Source organism: Heteronotia binoei, chromosome 5 (genome assembly GCF_032191835.1).
Source record: "Heteronotia binoei isolate CCM8104 ecotype False Entrance Well chromosome 5, APGP_CSIRO_Hbin_v1, whole genome shotgun sequence".
Taxonomy (NCBI): Eukaryota; Metazoa; Chordata; class Lepidosauria; order Squamata; family Gekkonidae; genus Heteronotia; species Heteronotia binoei.
The window spans coordinates 38,836,516-38,851,509 of NC_083227.1; the positions used below are offsets into that span (position 1 = coordinate 38,836,516).

At 45.0% G+C, this 14,994-nt stretch overlaps 1 protein-coding gene across 1 annotated transcript in view; it reads left to right on the forward strand.

Annotated features, from left to right (window-relative positions):
- Positions 1–14,696, forward strand: part of LOC132572299 (inactive serine/threonine-protein kinase TEX14-like) — a 36,687-nt gene extending 21,991 nt beyond the window's left edge. The window contains exons 14-20 of the mRNA XM_060239198.1: positions 3,843–3,952; positions 4,884–5,018; positions 6,154–6,355; positions 7,714–7,793; positions 7,870–7,943; positions 9,237–9,304; positions 14,379–14,696. Of these exons, the coding sequence (XP_060095181.1) occupies positions 3,843–3,952; positions 4,884–5,018; positions 6,154–6,355; positions 7,714–7,793; positions 7,870–7,943; positions 9,237–9,304; positions 14,379–14,470 (761 nt within the window). The 3' untranslated portion in view covers positions 14,471–14,696. The remainder of the gene's footprint in view (positions 1–3,842; positions 3,953–4,883; positions 5,019–6,153; positions 6,356–7,713; positions 7,794–7,869; positions 7,944–9,236; positions 9,305–14,378) is intronic.
- Positions 14,697–14,994: the final 298 nt, after the last annotated feature.

Sequence of the window (14,994 nt, forward strand, 5' to 3'; positions counted from 1 at the left end):
TCAAATTCCCACAGCTCTAAGCTGGAATGTGTCCAGAGGAGGGTGACGAAGATGGTGAGGGGTCTAGACACCAAGTCCTATGAAGAAAGGTTGAAGGAGTTGGGCATGTTTAGCCTGGAGAGGAGGTGGCTGAGAGGTGATATGATCACCATCTTCAAGTACTTGAAGGGCTGTCATATAGAGGATGGTGTGGAATTGTTTTCTGTGGCCCTGGAAGGTAGGACCAGACCCAACGGGTTAAAATTAACTCAAAAGAGTTTCTGGCTCAACATTAGGAAGAACTTCCTGACCGTTAGGGTTCCATGATGTAGGAAATAATACCTTTGCTGAACAGTGCACAATACCTATTTGGACTATGTTCAGTCCAATACCTGATCCCCTCGTCTGATGAAGTGTGCTTAGAGAGCACATGAAAGCTTACGTTCTGAATAAAACTTGGTTGGTCTTAAAGGTGCAACTTGACTCCTGCTTTGTAGGAAATAAAGGTTACAGGTACAAATAAATATTTCAAATAAAAACTGTAGAAGTATTTTATGCACTAAGAAGCCTTGTGATTAATGATAATTGGAAGAAAGAAGAATGTGTAAGACAGTAGCCCTAAGCTGTCATCCAGCTAGAAGAAGAATGGTTGGTGTGGGGGTACCATATAAGGAGGCACCAAAGCTGTGCTGTAGCACCCTAAAGGAGAAAGAAGTGCGGGGAGCCACATAAACAAACAGGGTTTAAAAGGGGACTGTATATTTTTAAAAAGCTATCATGAAGGTAGAATGCCAGCAGGAGGTGGGGGCTTTCCAGTGTTTTGCACTGAGTGTCACATGTATGACTATCTGCCCACAGGACAGAAGTCTTGGGTGTGTGCTCGATGCAAGGAGCTCCTGGTCCTCAGGGAACGAGTTTGTACCCTTGAGGCTGAGGTGACTGCCCTGGAGAAGCAGAGACAGTCAGTCAGGCACTCGGAGAAGACTCTTGGGGATGTGTTAGATGAGCCCTGCTCTGAACGTGGCAGCCCCGTTGCTGTCAGGGAGCATGAGGGTCGAGAGAGAACAGGGCACTGGGCTGAGGATAAGGGGAATGTGCCCTCAGAAGGGACCTCTTCTTCAGTTGGTGAGCGGGAATCCTTTTGCGCCAAGGAACCATCCCTGGGCAGGGAGAGAGGGGGGGGGTCTTGGTAGTTGGTGATTCGATCCTTAGGCAAGTAGACAGCTGCGTGGCAAAACCGCGTACTGACCGTATAGTGACTTGCCTGCCTGGTGCGAAGGTAGCGGACATTACGCGTGTAGTAGATAGGCTGATAGACAGTGCTGGGGAGGAGCCAGTGTTCGTGGTGCATGTTGGCACCAACGATGTGGGGAAATGCAGTCATGAAGTTCTGGAGGAAAAATTTAGGCTGCTAGCCTTCTCAGAAGTGCTACCTGTTCCACATGCAGGGCTGGAGAGACAGGCACAAATTAGAAGTCTCAATGTGTGGATGAGACGCTGGTGTAAGGAGGAAGGGTTTAAGTTTGTTAGGCACTGGGATGCTTTCTGGAACAAGCGGGAGCTGTACAAAAAAGACGGTCTCCACTTGTCCCCAGATGGAACCAGGCTGCTGGCGCTTAAAATCAAAAAGGTGGCAGAGCAGTTTTTAAACTAAATCTTGGGGGAAAGCCGACAGGAGATGAAATGTCTCTGGTTCGGGAGGACTCATCTCAAAGAGATGAAGGGTTAGCTGCTACTTTTCTACCGGGTAATGGATCAGAGTTGTCCACTGAGATGGTGACAAACAGAATGGACTGCCTGCCAGAGTCTCGAGGCGGCAGGAGGAAGGTGGCGGGCCTAGCTTGCCTGGGAAATTATAGATGTTTGTACACAAATGCTAAAAGTGTTCAAAGTAAAATTGGTGAGTTGGAATGTTTCGTGTTGGGAGAAAACACAGACATTGTGGGAATTTCAGAAACTTGGTGGAATGAGGAGAATCAGTGGGACACGGTGATTCCTGGATATCAGAAGGATAGGGAGGGAAGGGTTGGAGGTGGGGTGGCTCTGTATGTCAGAGAGGGCATACGGTCCAGTAAGACTGAGGTCAGAGAATTAGATTCCCTTCTAGAAATGCTTTGGGTTGAAATAGAGGGCCCAAAACGAGATTTAACTATGGGAGTTTGTTATCGCCCACCAAATCAAAAGATAGAGGACGACTATAATATGATGGAAGGCTTAAAGATAGTGGCTAAACTGTGTCGTCATAGATGATTTTAACTACCCACAGATTGATTGGGTCAATATGTGTTCTGGTCAAGAGAAAGAGATTGAGTTTCTAGATGCTCTCAATGACTGTGCTATGGAGCAGATGGTCTCTGAACCTACCAGGGGTGGGACGATCCTGGATTTGGTCCTAAGTAATGCCCAAGACTTGGTGAGAGATGTAAAAGTGATCGCACCATTTGGGAGCAGTGACCATATCGTTATTGATTTCACTGTTTGTATAACTAGAGAGTTGCCCCAAAAGACCAGCACAACCACATTTAACTTTAAAAGGGGTAAATTCTCTGAGATGAGTAGGCATGTGCAGAGGAAACAGAAAGGAAAGGTAAATACAGTCAAAACCCTTGGGGAACCTTGGAGGCTATTTAAAACTACAATCCTAGAAGCTCAGATAAAATATATACCACAAGTTAGGAAAGGCACAGACAGGTATAAGAGAAGGCCTGCATGGTTAAAAAAAAGTAATGGAAGCTGTAAAAGGTAAGAAGGACTCTTTTAAGCGGTGGAAAGCTAGTCCAAGTGAGATTAATAAAAGGGAACACAGGCAGTGGCAAATTAAATGCAAGACTGTGATCAGGCAGGCAAAAAGGGACTATGAGGAGCATATTGCAAAAAACATAAAGACCAACAATAAAAATTTCTTCAAATATATTAGAAGCAGGAAACCAGCCAGGGAGGCAGTGGGGCCCTTGGATGACCAAGGGGTCAAAGGATTACTAAAAGAGGATAGGGAAATGGCTGAGAAGCTGAATGCATTTTTTGTCTCTGTCTTCACTGTGGAAGATAAGTGTTTGCCTGCTCCAGAACCACTTATATTGGAAGGGGTGTTGAAAGACCTGAGTCAGATTGAGGTGACAAGAGAGGAGGTCCTACAACTGATAGAAGAATTAAAAACTAATAAGTCACCAGGTCCGGATGGCATACATCCAAGAGTTCTAAAAGAACTCAAAGTTGAACTTGTGGATCTTCTGACAAAAATATGTAATCTTTCATTGAAATCTGCCTCTGTTCCTGAGGACTGGAAGGTAGCAAATGTCACCCCCATCTTTAAAAAGGGTTCCAGAGGAGATCCGAGAAACTACAGGCCAGTCAGTCTGACTTCAATACCTGGAAAGTTGGTAGAAACCATTATCAAGGACAGAATGAGTAGGCACACTGATGAACACGAGTTATTGAGGAAGACTCAGCATGGGTTCTGTAAGAGAAGATCTTGCCTCACTAACATGTTACATTTCTCACAATACGAAAACTCGTGGACATTCAATGAAATTGCTGAGCAGTCGGGTTAGAATGGATAAAAGGAGGTACTTCTTCACCCAAAGGGTGATTAACATGTGGAATTCACTGCCACAGGAGGTGGTAGCAGCTACAAGCATAGCCAGCTTCAAGAGGGGGTTAGATAAAAATATGGAGCAGAGGTCCATCAGTGGCAATTAGCCACAGTGTGTGTGTGTGTGTGTGTGTGTATATAATTTTTTTGGCCACTGTGTGACACAGTGTTGGACTGGATGGGCCATTGGCTTGATCCAACATGGCTTCTCTTATGTTCTTATGTCCATACCTTTCAATGCTCCTGTCTTGTCTGTTTTCTTGCTTCTCAGAGCCAGTCTTTCTTGAAGTGGGCTCCAGTGGCAGAAGTGCAGGACAAAGCTCACAGCCTGAGAGCAAGGCATCAGCGCAGGCTCAAGCAACAGAAGACCAAGTCTCAGTGGTATTGCTTTCCCCAGTGCAGGTGCTTGAAGCTATAATAATTTGTCTCTTTCTTCTTCAGTTGAGGAGCGTATCCTGGTCTGAAACACTCTTCTTACAAATTCGGTTAATGAACATCAAGTGTAGGCCATAGCCTTACTCATGCGGAAAGCCCTCCACCCACAGTCCAAAGTTGTCTACCCTGTCTGCAGCAGCGACACCCAAAAATCTGTAGTCTTCCTTTTTGCAGCAAAAGGCTCCTTGGAAATAACTTTCTTCTCTCCCCTGAATTAAGCAGCAGGGCAGGATACTGAAGGATGATTATTTGTTGCATTTATTTAAATAGTTATATCCCGCCTTTCCAACAAGCACAGTGCAATTCTTCATCAGTTTCACCTAGTTTCCAAGAGATGCAGAGGTAGAACTAAGGTGCAGGGCTATTTGTGCACTGTTCAGCATCCCACATTAGGAAGAATGTGATAGAGGAAGAAATGGTGGATTGTGTGGACGTTTATTTCCTTCAGTGGGTGGAGTATATCCTGCCTCACCCAGCATTCCATTGGCCTTGATGTCATGCTATGGGATAGGTTGGGAGTGCATCTCTTGACTTCCAGTGTCTCCAGTTAGGTAGACTGAGGAGACTTCTCTGACTTCTGTGGTCTTCAGTTAGGTATTGTCTATGTCTGTGTTTTCTATAGAGTTTATTCATAGATATTGTATGGTCAGTTTAATGGGGTGAGGTTTTTTTTCCCTGTTCTGTGTTTTCTCATCTGCGTCGCATCCTGTAACATGGGGGTGGGGTAGATTCCTCCTAAGAGAAAGGACAACTGTCAGCATTCATTTGTGCAGCCTTTCTTATGGCACAAGTGGGAGTAGTAAACCTCAACAGTACATGCTCCATCCTTGGAAGAGAATGAACTTTCATTAGTAAGCTCAACATTCCTTTCTTGCAGAAGGAAGGTAACCAGCAGGCCAGTGCCCGCTACCCATCCTCTTTTGGGCAGCACAAGCAGTCAGATTGCGACACTACATCAGACTCCGAGAGCAGCAGTGACGAGTCCGACAGGAGTCTAGGTTCTGCAGATGTGGTATGGTTCTTTCATGACACGTGGAATAACAATCCTGATGCTATCCCATTATTAATGCTCCCTCTCAGTAGGCACCTGTGTCCCTTAGGTCTGTCCTCTGCCCTTGAGCTTTGCAATCTTCAGCTGCCCCCATCATGCATTAGAATCATGGAGGTGGAAGGGACTTCCAGGGTCATCTATTCTAGTCCAACCCCCTGCACAGTGCAGGAAGTTCACAATTACTTCCTCCACACACACACCCAGTGACCCCTGCTCCATGCCCAAAGATGGCAAAACACCTCCAGGATCCTTGGCCAAAGCAGCCTGAAGAAAAACTAGTGTCTGTCCCCATGGTAAGTAAGGTACTTACTCAGGTATTTTGGTGTTCTTGCCTTCCCCTCTGTGTTCTAACCCCTGTATTTCAACCATTCCAACATGCACATATAGGCTTGTGCTTTCACAACCATATGACCCATATATGTATTTGAGCTTCATATACCATCCTGAGGTTTCCCCTCCCTATTCCTAATACACTGTTATCCCCACTGTTGGCCTCAGTTCAGTCCTGGATGCTGTGCTGGCAGTGCTGAATTAAACCCTGTGAAGGCCCCTAGGCTGTTGAAATTTCGGGGGCTCCCTCGCAAATTATCTCAGAGCACCTGCCCTGTCACCTGCAGCTCTCACTGCAGCCTGCAGGCACCTTCTCAAAAGCCGCTTTGACAAAGCTGCAGGGGAGATGTAGAGAGGTAGACTTGGTGATGACTCCAGCAGCAGCTGCAGCAGGCAAGTCGGGCAAAGAGTGACTCAGTTGCTGGCTGCGTGTGCAAGCAGGAGGGCTGCAAGCAGGGGGAAAACCAGGGGAGGAAGCTGGCCTGGGGCCCCTAAAGGCGTCGGGGCCCATAGGCCAGTGCCTACTTGGCCTAATTGTTAATTCAGCGCTGTGTGCTGGTCCATTGTTTGTGCCCCGGATTAATCCATGTGCTTTCTCAGTCCTGCTTTGCATTCCTTGTAGCACACAAGCACACAGTGGCTTAGTCTTCTTGACCTATTCTCCAAAGTTACTCTCCCTAAACCCAGTGGCCTAAAATCTAAAATATCTTCCTCCTTGGTACATCCACTTTGCTTATTTCTCAGATGTGTATTGTGCCTCTGCCAGGTAGAGACCGATGCCATCCAGGAGGCTGCGTTTATGAATAGTCTACAGGATTCAGCCTGCCTCTTGGAAAAGGCCCAGGCCTCGCTGGAAACTCTCGAGCAACGCTTTGAATCTGGCATCCACATTTTAGAGACGATTGTCAGCCAGCCAAGCAAGACACACCGAGGCAGTCGCAGTGACAGAGGCCTGCAGGCCGCAGGGGGTAGGTGAGACATTTCACCCTGAAAAGGGACTGCGTGCCCAAACACAAACTTTGATGGCATTTCCAGGGCCAGCCCTAGATTGTCTGGCACCCTAGGCAAGGCTAACGTCTGGCAACCCCCCGCACTGATAACATCACCGAGTCTCATGGGGGTACCCAATTTGGTGCCCCCAGAAGGCCAGTGCCCTAGACAGCCACCTAGTTTGCCTAGTAGCAGGGTGGGCCCTGAGCATTTCCTTTTCACAGACATTGAAAGGAGCGTCTGTTGGAGAGCCTTTTCAGAGTGATTTGTTTGCACATTTTAAAAGTTGTTTTAAAAACTTCCCCCATTATGGACTTGGAGGTACATGGTTGAGCAGGCTTTCTGCAACTAGGGTGGTGTAGTGCCAGGGCTTATGTTTGTAGTTGTTTGCTTGAGTCTATGCAAAATCTTCTGTTTACTGCCCAGGGGTGAAACAGCCAGCTACAAAGCATTAGACCTTGGCTGCTACTTAGTGGTTCCATGAGGTGGTAAAAGGAGGAAATTTTCCTCCTTTTGGTGCTTGCTTGCTGAGGCAAGGGGTTCCTGTGACCTTAGGATCAGTGAAGTGTATCTTTTGGAACCTTGGAAGATTCTGCTGGACAGTCCCAGAAGGGAGTTGCCCTGTGAAACTCTGGACTTTTAACTATCTACGATTGGCTTATGGCCAAGGTAATCTAGTTAGCTTTAAAAGCTTTTTTATTTTTCTTTGCACTCTGTGTGGTGGAATGCGTGTGTACCCAGAATAAATTTTGTTTGAACTTTTGTTCTGGTGTTGGTGTCAGTGGCTTGCAGAAGGGACCGGTTGCCTTTCAGCCTTATCCAAGAGTGTTCCTGAGAGAGTGTGTGAATAGATATCTCATTTGGGGATATTTCTCCCTTCTAGAGGGAATAGGGTGGACTGGGCCCTGGAACTTGAATACCCAGTCTGGTGGAAGCTTATGTGGGGAACTTAGATGAGCTCTGCCTCTGTCTTTGGAATAAACCCCAAAGGGCCCTGTTAGTAGGTTCCCAAGACTGGTCTCCTCTCAGGGAGCTGAGAGGTGGGCTACCGGGCTTTACAGGTGGCCCTGGTCTGGTATTGCTAGGATGGGTGACCTTCTGCACTACTGCTCTCAGTAGTGATGCCATGATGACATTAACCAAACACATGAGAAAATAAAACAGTCTTCACCTGGCACCTAAATAATAGAGGAAACATACTGAGTTTCTGTGGAGAGAGCTCCATAGTTGGAGCACCGCCATGCTGAAGGCCATTTCCTAGACAAAAACATGCAGATTTCTAGGCTCCCTGTTTATGATCACATTAAAGTGTGCGTCTCTCTCTCTCCACCTGCAGAACAGTGTAAGGATTACACCCAAAATGAATCTCTGCAAACATTCATTGATTTATCAGCCCAGGCCAGGAAGAAAAAACAGGTATTGTATTCTTTAGGACCCATTCACTCTCTGTGCCACTCCCTTGTGCTAACCTTGCCTATCTTTCTGTTCACAGCAAAACCCTGTCTCCTCGGGCATTTGCCATAGGTGGAAGAGCACAGCAGAAGGCCCATCTTCTAGCTCACAGAAGTATGTGATAGACTTCATAATGATCTTTTTATGCACAGCTCTGAACTCCCTTCTGTGTCAAATTATATTGTCTGTGAGAGATCTCTGTAGAGATCCATAACCCCAGGTACCCATCACAAAACAGTCCTTGGCTGATGTCTGTGTATTGGCTTCTTATAAGATTCATGCTAAGGTATCTTTTTCCCAGCTTCAACATGATCATTAAAAACATTACCAGTCCCCAGAAAGCCCTGCAGAACATCCTCATGTCTGACTTCTGGCTATTGATGATTACTCTGAAGGCAGCTGCAAAATGAATTGTGTGCCTTCCTTATGTTGTTTTTATTTTAGTTATATTCTAAAAATACCATATCAAAAGATATTAAAACTGTGGGCAAAAAACTTGGGTCATAATATTCTGTTAGAAGAATGAGAGAGATTGTGGAAATTCAATATTAAATTAACCAGGTCAGTAACCTTTAAAGAAAATCTGTATAAGATGTTTTACAGATGGTACATGACTCCACAGAAGTTGTGTATGATGTATACTAATATGTCTAACAAATGTTGGAAATGTGCTAAACTGGTGGGTTCTTTTTATCATATGTGGTGGACATGTGAGATGGTGAGGGACTATTGGAAAAAGGTCCATGAATTATTACAGAAGATTATGAAGACACAGATTCAATTCAAACCAGAACTATTTTTATTGAATATATTTCCTGAGGACTATTCCAAAGAGATGAGACATTTGTTGGCGCATATCAGCACAGCAGCCAGAATTTTGTTGGCACAGAGATGGAAACTTCAGGAAACTCCCACAAGAATGGACTTGGTGGGAAAAATTCTGGAAACAGTGGAGTTGGACTACTTATCCCAGCTGTTGGCTGGGAAATCTAAGGAAGAAGCAAGAAAACATTGGTTGAAATTCTGTACTTGGTTAGATACTCAAGACTCTTAAGATTCTCTGATGTGAACTTATATCTCCTTTTTCCTGTATTTTATACTATAAGATTGCTTTCGTTGGAAACGTCAAATTGAACAGGTATTTTAACAAGAAGATTTACAATACAAAATTTCAAAATGTTGATGATGTAAAGCTAAGAGATAATAATATGTGACAACTTATGTATTTTAAGAAAGTATAATTGATGCAGACTTGTATTTCATGAAAGTACTTTATTGCAGACTAAGATTGATGTATAACTTTAATTTCTTATCCCCCCTTACCCCTTAACCTCAACTTCTAGAAAATTAATAAAAACCTTTAAATCACAAAAGATATTAAAACTGCTTCTCTTCATGGCTTCACAGGTTTGACTTACTGCAGGAGATAATGGTTGAAATCCAGGAATCAGGCGATTCCTGCACTGTGAGCCGGAGTAAGTAGAGGGCACGGATGTGATGCTGAAGGATGCTAAACTGTGCTAAATTTTTAGGGAGCTGGAGAGAGGCTTCCGGTCGTGGTTCACTTCTGGATTACTCTGGTCAGACCTGATTAAGGTGTCTTGTTAGCTTTCCTGTATTAACTCATTAATCCCTTGGCAAGATGTACATCTCAACAGCATTTTTGGTTTCTTTGGAGTATTGTACAGAAATGTATTTATTTATTTTATTGGATTTATATCCCACCCTCCCCGCCGAAGCAGGCTCAGGGCGTCTCCCAAGGGTAAAAACATACACATATTAAACATTAATTAAAACCTTAAACAATATAACAGTTAAAACATTTTAAAACAATTTGTTGCTAAAACAATTTGGCGCTAATGATGTAACTAAAGAATTTTCCGTTTACCTTTTTGTTAAAAATGTAAATTATTTATATCTTTTGCATTAAGTAACAAATGTTGATACCACCTATTGATTCTACAGAGATAATCAATGCAGAGTGATTTTATCTTATGAAAAGGTAAGCAGGACACAAGCAAGGAGCCCCTCCTAAGAAGGAGCTCATAATCTATACACACTCCCATCATTATGTTTTCAAAATCATTTTCCAGCTGTGGCTAACTGTCCCACCTGACACAGTGCTCATATTCTTAGACTAAATATCTTATAACTTCAAGCATTTACTTGTACCTGCTTACCTTCTGAAAACATAAATGTTGTGTTAACATAGTCTTAATATTTTTAATCATAACAAAAATATAAACCAAAAATATAAAAATAGCGATTACATACATAAGAAAATCTGTTGGCCCTCAAGCAATACACCCCATCTTTGAATTGTATTTTTCCTTCTGCATTTAGTTGGACATTTTTGCCACTCTCAGAAGCTTCTCACAACTGGACCCCAACACAAATCGTATCTGTGGATCTTCTTTGTGATCCCATTTGGAGGCCATGTTAGTTTGTTACTCCTTTGTTCTTTAACTGTCTCCAAGGGTGTTCTGTTCTGGGTTTCTGGACTCCTTATATGACATGTTTAGCTACTAAACTAGAACAGCCCTGTTTTGACCTGCAGAAGTATCCTCCATGATCTTTTTAGTCAAGACCAGCAACTGTTCCCCTGTAAAAGGTGAAGGTAGTCCCCTGTGCAAGCACCAGTCGTTTTCGACTCTGGAGTGACATTGTTTTCACAGCGTTTTCATGGCAGACTTTTTACGGGGTGGTTTGCCATTGCCTTCCCCAGTCATCTACACTTTCCCCCCAGCATTTTACTGACCTCGGAAGGATGGAAGGCTGAGTCAATCTGAAGCCGGCTACCTGAACCAGCTTCCGCTGGGATTGAACTCAGGTTGTGAGCAGAGGGCTCCGACTGCAGTACTGCAGCTTTACCACTCTATGCCACGGGGCTATATCTATGACTGTATGACACAGAAGTATTTGGTACCATTCTCTCTTCCTGTTTACCTTCTTTTGGACAGATGTACATATTAGTGATTCCAATCCTGATTCTTTCCTCATTCTTACCTCTTGCTACCAGGTCTCAAATGATCTGGTCACCTTTTAAAAACTACCTCTAAGTTCATATTATTCACCGCCAAGCAACTGTAAAAAGATTATAAATGTACAGAGTGTTGGGCATGTAGCAACATAGGTACCAACCAGTAAGCATTGTATGGAGCTGATTTTTGCTGTAAACCCACAGAACCATTTTCCTCTGATCTGAAGTGCAGTAATGTCTGACCACAGAACATACAGAGTACAGTGACTATACTCCTGTCACATGTGTGTAAATGCTCTAAGCAAGGAGACAAATCTGGCTTTGCGGGCTTGTTGTGACTCCCTCCCCCACACAAACACACTCTTGTTTTAAAAGTGTTGGGGGTCTTCCTCTCTGGAAGTGGCAGGGAGCCAGTTCAATTGCTTGCTAGATTTCATCTATACATATACCAGGCCCGTAGTTACGAGGGGGCCTGTAGGGGCACAGCCCCCTGACTGCTAGGCAGGGCCCCCTGACTTGGGGCCCCAACCAGCCTCCAGCGCCTCGGCTGCATCCTTCTCCATTCTGCCATCATCATACACCATTGCTTCTACTTGCTTAGGGAACCTAATCATACACAGTTGTTTCTGCTTGCTTAGGAGCCGGAAGAATTCTCTGACCCCTCAGCAAGCAGAAACAACGGCACTTTCAGTGCCCAGGAGTGAAAGTTAAGCTCCGTGTTGCTTCTGCTTGCTTAGGGGCTGGAAGAAATCTCTGACCCCTCAGCAAGCAGAAACAACTGGGCACTTTCAGCGCCCAGGACTGAAAGTTAAGCTCCGCATTGGGCTAGAGGGCGCCTGCAAGAAGAGGCCGTTCTGGCCCTCAAGTCAGGCGACGGGGGTGGGGAATGGATGGCTCCATTGCAGGCTTTCTCTGCCAGACAGGGCAGGGTAGGGTAGGCGGGCGCACACAAGTGGAGGTCCTGGCTGCAGTCCGGGACTGGGGATCAGTGGAGAGGTGATGTTCACCTGCAAGGGTTTTCTGGCCTGGTCTCACTGGCCACCCGAGCGAGGGTGGGAGCTGCACTTGGGCAGCCTCGGCTTGCCCTCCGACACTTTTACATCTCTCACCAAGCCTTGGGCATTACTTAGAACCAAATCCAGGATCGCCCCACCCCTGGTAGGTTCTGTGACCATCTGCTCCATAGCACAGTCATTGAGGGTGTCTAGAAATTCAATCTCTTTCTCTCAACCTGAACACATATTGACCCAATCAATCTGTGAATAGTTAAAATCACCTATTACGACACAGTTTTTACGTTTAGCAGCTATCTTTAGTCCTTCCATCATATTATAATCATCCTCTATCTTTTGATTTGGTGGGCAATAACAAACTCTCATAGGTAAATTTCCTTTTGGGTCCTCTATTTCGACCCAAAGCATTTCTAGAAGCATTTCGCCCTCCGAAATCCAAATCGGAGGTCTTGTAGCCCCAGTTGCGACTTAGTGGTGCCTTCCACCAACCCCCCTTGTCCCGCTGGGCTTGCCTAGCTGGATCATGCTACAGGTAAGGGCAGGAGACCGTGTGGCATGTATCTAAACCTCTGAGTGGCTCCCCACCAGAGCTGCTGGAAGAGGGGTGGAAAGGGATCACCTTGGGGCAACTGTGGGGAGGGGGGAGGCTGTATGGCAGCAAGCTGGCAGCTTTCCTCCTCAGCGGTGGTAGGAGAGAAGGCCATGGAGGTTGGGGCCACTATGTGCCCCCTGAAAAAAATCAGGGTCCCCCAATTCTTCAAATCCTGGCTTCGAGGTTGACATATACTAATGGCCCTAGTTGAAAAACCAACAATTTGGTGCTACGAAGTCTCCAGGTGATTCCTGGAGATTTCCCAGATTGCCTTCCAAGAGGGCTTCCAGGATGCACCTGCAACCTGGGTGGACCAGATCAAGGAGATGGAGGGAGTGATGTAAAGTGGGTGGAGATAGGGGTGAAGAAAACTTCCTTGCAAAGGAAGTTGGTCTGTCTTCCCTGGAATTCTGCACTGGAGACAGCTATGAGCTCTGATCTGCAAGCAGGTCTATGTCTTTTTCTGACCATGCAGTCTCCCAGGTAATGGGACATGGATAGGAATCTTGTAACTTTAAGACCATCAGTGCCTGCCCTGTGTTAATATCAGCTAGAGTTTGTCTAGAACAGGGAAAAGGGGATTGCATTTATGAACAATCTTCCTTTGAAATCCGTTTGCTGATCTAGCGCTGTGCTTCAGTATGCTTGTAAATATTTTCTTTTCAATAAATCCATTTTACTTGGGAGGTTGGCTCTCAGCCTCTTTGTCACCTAGATCCCCCACTGTCTTGGACACACTAATGCAAGAGGGGAGCAGGTTGGGAGGAAAGCAGTCGTTGTACATGTGGCTATTTCTCCAGGGGAACCCCAAAGTTGAAATTGGTCCCCATGGTAACCAGGCTCTGAGTAACAGGGAATATAGAAGCTGAGAAAGGGAGCTAGGAGCCCTGTCTCTCCTAGCAGGAACACACATACACAATAAAGGGCAGGTGGTAGCAGCAAGTTATCCTCGTGGAAGGAAGAAGTAATCCTCTCCAGGAACTGGCAACAGCTAGGAGGGTTGGGCAGAACAGAGTGCAAGACAAAGCAGACCTCTTCCATCACAGGGCTTATGGGGGAGGACTTGAACAGCAAACGTGAGAGTGGCCATCTTCCCTAAAAATAAAGAGGCATATGGTACCAGCTGTGAGAGACTGATACAAAGAGACTGATACCTGGGAAACAATCTTCTCATTCAAGGCTATGTATACCAAGGTAACTCCAAATCTGCACCAAATTCAGCTTTATTCTGTGTTGTTTCTTTGCTTTCGCAGAGATGCTTTCCTTCACTTTGGCTTCCAAACCGCAGCCGTTTTTGAGCTTCCACGCTAACATCATGCTGTGTAATTCCAAATATTCTGTATCTTTGCTATGCTTTTATCCAAACCAGCTTCCTCCTGATTTTTTTGCAAAGAACACAATCCAAGAACTTTTAACAGGCCACACGAGAAGGAACAATGTATGTTGTCCTGCAGAAGTCCCCCCCCTCCAACACACACACACTTTAGTGCCATTTTTTTTAAAGCTTTGAGCTTCTCTCAGAAACCATTTTCCCTGCAGTCCCCCCCCCTCCCTGCTGCACTATTGGAGAGCGTTTTGAAAGCTTTTTAAAAAGTCAGCAATTGCCACAGTGCTGTAATAGTCTATTGCTGCTTATTTACTTCCAATTTTAATAGAACTTGCTATTGCATGTGCATGAAGAAGCACCATATGATGACCTCATCCCCAGTAGTCCGTGCAAAGTGCTGCAGAGCATGTGTGGAAGGGAACTTTTGTTTTCTAAAAAGGCAGAGTGCCCAGAATACTTCTCTGTGTGTAAAAGCTCCGCTGCCAAAACATATGCCTCAGCATTCACAACCGCAATGAAAGCAATATGGAGAATGCTGTGTAGAAGTAGTCTAAATTATGCAAGTTAAACTATTTGTGAGAAGTGTATTGGACAGTGGCCATCTTGCTTCATTTATCTTTACCTTTGACTTTCCTAGGGTTACCAGCAAGGAGTAACAATCCTGGCGTCCCAGAGGAAATTAAAGCAGCTGTAGAGCAAAGGATGGCTGCTCATTTGAAGGACCAGTGAGAGACAATGCATTATAGTTGTCTGCTTAAACGTTATATTATTGTTATCAGTTATATTGTATTTTATGTTTGGGAGGATGATGCAGAGGCTATGCAGTAGTCAGGTGGCTCTTTTGCTTACTGGTAGTTGTGAGTTTGAGCTTACTGCATGAGCTGCAGAGTACCACAGATGTGCACTGTAAAATGTGTACAGGAGCAGTAAAATAATACATTTTCATTGCTTGGTTGCTGTGAATTTGTCTTAATGAGCCAATACAGTCACCTGAGCTTGCTCTACTTTCCCAAATAAATGAGCGACATCACCTCAGAATGGGTTACCTGTTCAAAACCAGGTGATAAAAAGGTAACTAAGAGCAAACCACAGCTTCTCACAGGGTGCAGAAGGACTCGGAATGAATGGAAACAATATTGAAACTCCTGTGTTGTTGTGCAGGGGTAGTTTCACAAAGCTGAAAAGGGCAATTTAGCATCTGGAAGATATACTGGGGAAGTGGTACAGTCTTTCATTACAACATTACAGCATCA